We start from the raw sequence: 6,938 nt of genomic DNA, 5'->3' as shown, positions 1-6,938 counted from the left end.
GATGCGCGGTGGCCAGGGAGGGAGAGGCAAACATGAGGTTCAGAGTAGTGAAACTCCTGCATGCCATTTCAGTAGTGGGCACATGCCCTGTCCACACTCACAGGATGTGCGACACCAAGGTAAAGCGTGATGTGAGCTGTGGGCTTTGGGTGACCCTAGGGCATCTGTGATGGTTGTCGACCATAGGAATCTTGCCGCTCTTGAGGAATACTTGTGATAGGGAAAGTTGTGTTATGTTCAGGGCTCAAGATCCATGAGAAAGCCCTGTGCCTTCTGCTCACTTTTGCTGTGGACCTAAACTCCTCTAAATAACAACAAAGACAAGTGAACTGGGGCTGAGGGGTCCGTTCCCGTGCTAGAGCGCTGGCGTGGCATACATGAGATCCTGGACCACAAGGCAATTAAGAGTAACAAGAAAAGGCTCTAGCCTGCCCACTTGGCCCAGAACTGGAGGTAGGCTGCTTGCTCCCCCTCATAGTTTTCTCCCATTCTGCTCACCCTTCAGGTCCATGTCAGGGCCTGTGACCTCCTCCTGGTCCCTGTCCCTCTCTCCAGGACTTTCCAGATCCCAGACCCCATATAGAGTCAACAAATAAACAACTAATTCTAGACCGTCGCTCTCTGTCTTTGTTCTAAGGGCTCTGAATCTATTAACTACCTCGGGCTTCCCAACAGCCCTCCAAGGTGCTATTGCTAACATCATTCTTGCTTTAAAGATGAAGAACTCAAGGCATAGAGGGATTAAGTAACTTGTCAAGAGCAGCACAAAATGAAAACTCAAGAGTCCTGTCTAGGTACCTCACTTCAGAGTCTTTGTTCTTCCCAATCAACACAATTCTTCTCAACAGGAACCCAGTCCCCTGAGGTCTGGTGTCACCAGTCTCCTGCCCTATGCTTACATCATACATCTTAAAGCCAGGAAAGGATATGTTCTTTTTTTCCTGGTGATGTCATTTATCTGTAGGCAGCTTATGCAACCCTTGATCTTAGTAGAATGAGGCACTACTATTCATGATTTTCAACAAAGAACCATACTTCTATAAGGTTCTCCCTTATTGTCTGATTTTCAAAACTGTGCCCTTTCTCTTAGTGAGAAATGGTAGTAATCTAATTGTAAAGACCCACTTGCCACATCACCATGGAAACCCTGTATTCTACCTTTCCATTTGACAATCACTGGGCCTGAAGTCCACAAGGTTTACATAGATGCTTTCCACACCCACTCTGGAACATCACATCCCTAGCCCTGAGTCAGAGCCTGACTCTCTATGAGGCTTACGGCACACATGGCAGGGGGTTGGGTCATGAAACAAAGGTTTGGGGATAACCCTAAGGTGACGAGGGAACAGACTCCAGAACGCCGTGCACTCTCAATGAGCCTGTCTTCAGAGGCCAACTCAGATACCTCTCTGGTTGTCTAGCCCTTGAGTGCCATGCTTGGCATTTGGGCTCTGACCAAAACTAGTTTGGAGATGGTTGTAGAGAGTGAGAATATGAAATAATTTGCCAGTAGATCTGAACGGGGGCTTACTGGAATCTCAAAGTGGACCACAGTCTAGCATGGGCCCCATGAAGACAAAGTTCAAAAGAACTTCTTTTCCAAATTGTCTCATTGCCAAGAGGAATTCTGTAGTGTGTGGTGCAGGCTCCAGGACTTCAGCAGACCCGGAAGATAGACAGGGGCACATGTAACAAACTTCATGACAGCTCTGGTGCGCCAGCTCTGAGCACCTAAGATGATGACAGACCCTTATGGTGATGCTGATGGGTCCTTCTTTGTTGGTACCACCTGCCACTAATTGTAAGGCTATGAGAAGTCCCTAAGAGGCCAATGATCTTAGCTACTCAAATCAATGAGGAACCCTCACCTTCTGTTTGCACAGTCTCTCCCAGGAGCCCATCACCCTCTCTCCAAGGCCCCAGTCTCACAGAAGTGAAAGCTGAGTTCTATCTTCAGTTAACTTAGAAGTCATGGGTAGGGGCAGAATTCCCCCAGAATTGGGACAACTGGAAGTAACACTTGGTCAGGGTTTCCCTGGCAACAGTCCTGGAAGTCTTCTGGCAATTCCAATGAGGCTACATCTAAACCACCTCCAAAGGTCCCACACAGGTCTTGTAAACCACAGGGCCAAGGGTGGGCCCCTAGTTTATCTACCTCCCAGGTAACCACAGTGTGCATGCCATCAGATGCTGAAGCCACAATTACAAGGTGGGGGTGCAGAGCAGGGGAGGGAGATGGAGTGACAGATGGGGGGTCAAACTGAAGGCGTTGTGGCCTTGGTCGAGAACAGGCTAAAAGCGCAGGCTTAGCCACGGGATCCTCTTCTGCCTCAAATAGCAATGGGACCCAACAGCTAAGAGTTAAGTCTGGCTTCTTAGACTGTCCCTCTGTCTCATGCTAATGATGTCATTCTAATGGCGTCATCAGCCTGCCATCATAATAGTCATTGCTTCCACTATCTCATACCTTGTGGTTCTCCACCCAAAGCTTTTGGGGTCTGGAAATGCCCCAGTCCCCCCACCCTAACCCCACCCATTATCTTTCACTTCCTTCTAGGAACAATTCAACTTTCTTCTTCCTCGTCAATGTCTCCTGGTAGAAGACTGTTTGGGGCATATTCGTTCTGCCTCTGATTATAATTAACTATGTACACATGCCACCTCCATACACTGTGAACTGGAAGTCATGGGTGGACAGCATGTTAGCATATGTTCAGATTAAGAACCTATCTTTTGGAGCTTGAGATGCAACAATAAGCAGCCCAAATTGGGATCCCCACCTTTGGGAGGTGTTCTAGACCCAGGCTACTGTCTCAGAAGCACGTCAGAATCACTGAGTGATAGCCACAGTGATGGGCAGGGGAGAGACAGACAGGCAGCTCAGAGACAGGCAAGGTCAGGGCCAGGCCAAGACGGGGGAGGAGACCAGACCAAGCAGAAGTTGCCCTTCTCCCATGTCTATCATGGAGACCAGATGGTGAGGCCTTCAGAATGTTAACCTCGTCTCCTCTTCCTGTTTCTCATATGCCCACTTTCACTTCCTAGAGGAGGGACAGGGCAAGGAGTCCAAAGCTGGCACTGTGCTCTCCCTGAAGAGGGCTCGCAGTTACCTACCTGAGCTCCAGACAGCCAAGCTGCAGAGCCATGCCTTCGCTGACCTTGCTGGCATAGCGTTGCATGTAGTCGTTCCGGAGCTGATGGGAGAAAGGCCACAGGTCAGACTCAGGCCTTCAGTGTTCTTTCCCAGAGCACAAACCCGGGGGGGGGGGGGCATGGGTTAGGAGGTGCAGTCTAGTGAGAGGAGGTATCACTGAAGGCAGGTTTTGATGTTTCAAAAGCCCAGACCACCCCCCTTTTCTGCCTCTTTCCTGCAGATAAGACTTCAAGTATCAGCTACTGCCCCAGTACCATGTCTGCCTGCCTGATGCCATGCTCCACACCTAACGGTCTTGGCCTCACCTTCTGAAATTGTAAGACTGATAAACTCTTCTATAAATTGCCTTGGTCATGGTGCTTCCTTACAGCAATGAAAAAGCAACTAAGACAGGTTGCTACCATGGACTAGTGTCTCCATCCTCATCTCCCACTGCCGTTTTGGAGATAATAAAACTGAAGCCAGGCCTAGTGGTTCAGGCCCGTAATCTCAACTACTCTGGATGCTGAAGCAGGAGGAATGCAGTTCAAGGTCTCTGTGGGCTATGGGAGTTTGTCAAGGCCAGCTCGATCAATTTAATGAGAACCAGCACGGTGGCACGTGTCTTGAATCCCAGTACTTGGGAGACAGAGGCAGATGACTCTCTATGAGTTCCAGGCCAGCTTGGTCTACACAGGGAGCTCCAGGACAGTCAGGTTACATAGACAGACCCTGTCTCAAAAACCAAATAAAATAAAAAGGAGATGATGAGGTGGTGGTGGTGGGGAATGGCTGAGGATTCAGCTTAGTAAAAGAACAGTTGCCTAGCAGGTGTGGTGTCCTAAAGCCTTTAGTATTGTAAGAAAAAAATAAATAAATAAAAGAGAAGAAAGGTGCATAGTAAGCCAGAGAGATAAGTGAAGGAAGGAAGGGAGGGAGAGAGGTAGGGAGGAAGGAAGAGAGGGAGGAAGGAAGATTTGAGGGAGGAGTTGGTAACTTATCTAAGCCCATGTTGTTAAGTAGTTATAGATGTCACTCAGAGCTCAAGAAAAGCCTGGCTTGAGGTCTGGCCAACAAGAAGGGAGGTGCAGGCTAAGAGCAGAAAGAAGCTGGTGGTGCCTGCCCCATCCCTGCTGCTCGGAGCATCCTCCGTGCAGGTGCTATGTTGGGCCCTCGTGGAGTCCCACGGCGTGTGAAGGAGGCTCAGACAGCTCAGGAGAGTCAGCTAGCACACTTGAGAAATTTCTGTGAGCTGCCAGGTGCCACGTGGTAGCTAGAAAGAGGCCATGACAGGAGCATTTACACCATGAGAATTGGTAAGAACTACAAGGCGTGATTGGTTCTTCCTCAGGCCAATTCACCAGCATCCTGCCGTGGACATCACTTGGTCCTCACGACAGCTCTCTAAAGCAGATGTCTTTATTATTATTCTAGTCTTTGTTATTATTCTAGACCTAAAGAGGAGAAAACAAACTCATGCAAATGAAGCCCCTGGGAATACCAGGGTGGATGCTGGCAAAAGTGGGTTGGAAGGCACACCTCACTGCTCATGCACCAACCTGCTTTTTCCTGCTTCACTAGCCAGGTACATGGTCACACAGGAGCTCAAGAGGAGCTGGGGGCATAAGAAAGAGCCTGGGGGAGGGGGAAGCCTTCTACAGGGCTGGGTTTTATCTTGTCACCTCCCCTGCAGAGAATGGATGCAACTCAGCATTTAAAGTGTTCTGGGATACCAGGGTGCTTTTCACCTGTTGGTAAAAGTACAGCAGTGTGGTCCTGTCTTCTTTCAGGCTCTCCATGAAGTCCTCTGGCAAGTAGCGGATCTGAAGGTCATACCTGTAACAACACAGACTCTGGTAGACACGGGAGAGCCGGACTCCCAAGAGGGGCCCAAACTACTCTACCCCTCAGCATGCAAGGGCATCCACGAGGCCTCTGCCCATGGATCCGGAGCAGTTTCTTCTTTTCCTGTTTTTGACTGGGGAGAGAACCATGCCAGGGAGGTGGCCAGCAGGCCCTGGGGCTCGTAGCTAGCTAGCACTGAATGCTCTCTTCTCCCCAATGGATACTAGCTAGCTTCCTTAGTTCAAAGGCCAGCCCTTGACCTGGGCTCTTCTCCCTTCCCTCCCTCTGTTCCTCTTCACCATAGCACCAACAGCATCTGATCTGGGACTGTGCCTCAGTACTGTCCTGGGATGGGGATTCGCTAAGAATCTGGGTTAGAGTTTGAAAACACTAGCATCAGGACACTGTGGGATGATGAAGACTAGGAAGCCACTCCAGTTTCCTAGGAGACTCTGAGCTTTGGGTATGCTCGAAGGGAGGGTGCCATTCCTACCTCCACTCAGCTTCCACGTGTAGACATTCATACTTGTCCTGCACCTCGCCCACCGTCATCTGTGGGTGCAGCCAGTGGATCTCATCTGATTTCATGTGCTTCAGCCTCAGCCCATAGCACTCAGCCAGCTGGATGTTGGGCCCTATTCGCCCACTCAACAGGATGGAGGTGATGATCTCCTAGGGAGGAGACAAGAGGGCTAAGAATCGGGGTACCTCCCGCTGGGCTCTCACAGGCTCCCCATGCACAGCCTCTAACCCTGTGTGGCAATCTGTCGCGGGTATTTTTCATTTCGGGTTCTCTAGCAGCTAGCGCAAGCCTTGGTACACACTGTGTTCTAGCCGATGAATGAACAATTTGGCGAAGTGAGACAGACATAGAAAGAGGTGGGAGGAGATGGCAGAAGTGAGGACAAGATGCAGAGGCTGAGAGCACAGATCAAAACAATTAGCGCCAGCTGAGCATGTGCCCCGTGACCAGCCCCTGCTGGACGGTTTCCAGTCTAGCCAGCAGGACGCAGTACAGGGCCAGGCTTGGGGAGGTCTGTCCCACACATGACCTCACTGAGTCCACGTGACACAAGGAAGCATGTGTCACCACTGCAGTGTAGATGGTAAAGAAACCCAATGCTGGGGCTAAGCTGGTATTGGGAGCCCTGGACCTTTGAACTCAAGTGTTCTGCTTTGCCAAGCTGACTCGGGGCATGGCAGAGCTGGAGGAGAGAGAAGAATGAGAACCACTTTAAGGAGCTGAGTGGCACATTGCCCACACATAAGCACGATCTCAGGAGAGCTGACAGAAAGGCACTAGCCTTCTTGTTATGTTTTCTTTTGGGGAGGGCTCCTTTTGTTCTTTTACCCACAGTTCCATACCCCACAATTCGGTGCTACCACTTTCTGGCCCAGACAGAGAGCATGAAGGTCCATTGCAGGGCTGCCTGGAAGCCCATCAGTAAGGCCCTGACTAGCCCACTTAGTGGTTGGTGCCCACATCTCTCACACGGGTCCACATCCAGTGAATGAGCTGAACCCATTCCTGGCAGGGCAGAGTTCCCTGGGCACAGACTTAAAACCTCACAGGCACTGACCCATGTGAGCCTTGAGTCTGAAATGCATGATTACCCAGCATACCCTAGTCTACCCCAGCCTACCCTAGCCTACCCCAGTCTATTACAAACTACCCTAGCCTACTCCAGCGTACCACAAACTACCCTAGACTATCTCAGCCTACATAGCCTACCCATCCATCCCATCCTACATAAGCCTACACCAGCCTACCCCAGCCTATACCAACCTACTCCAGCCTACATCAGCCAACACCAGGCGACACCAGCTTACCCAGCTTACACCAGCCTATCTCAGCCTACCCCAGCCTACACCAGCCTACCCCAGCCTATACCAACCTACTCCAGCCTACACCAGCTGACACCAGCCTACACCAGCCGACACCAGCCTACACCAGCCTAAC

General features: G+C 50.6%; 1 protein-coding gene across 2 annotated transcripts in view; it reads right to left on the bottom strand.

Moving 5' to 3' along the window:
• Ptk2b (protein tyrosine kinase 2 beta) overlaps positions 1-6,938 on the bottom strand; it is a 124,671-nt gene that overhangs the window by 33,578 nt on the left and 84,155 nt on the right. For both annotated transcript variants that reach the window (XM_013349262.2, XM_005355490.3), the window contains exons 3-5: positions 5,472-5,650; positions 4,882-4,969; positions 3,115-3,194 (exon numbers count right to left, since the gene is read on the bottom strand). In XM_013349262.2, coding sequence (XP_013204716.1) covers positions 3,115-3,194; positions 4,882-4,969; positions 5,472-5,650 — 347 coding nt within the window. The remainder of the gene's footprint in view (positions 1-3,114; positions 3,195-4,881; positions 4,970-5,471; positions 5,651-6,938) is intronic.

The sequence above is a fragment of the Microtus ochrogaster genome, chromosome 17, assembly GCF_000317375.1.
Source record: "Microtus ochrogaster isolate Prairie Vole_2 chromosome 17, MicOch1.0, whole genome shotgun sequence".
Taxonomy (NCBI): domain Eukaryota; kingdom Metazoa; phylum Chordata; class Mammalia; order Rodentia; family Cricetidae; genus Microtus; species Microtus ochrogaster.
This window is presented reverse-complemented; position numbering and strand designations above follow the sequence as displayed.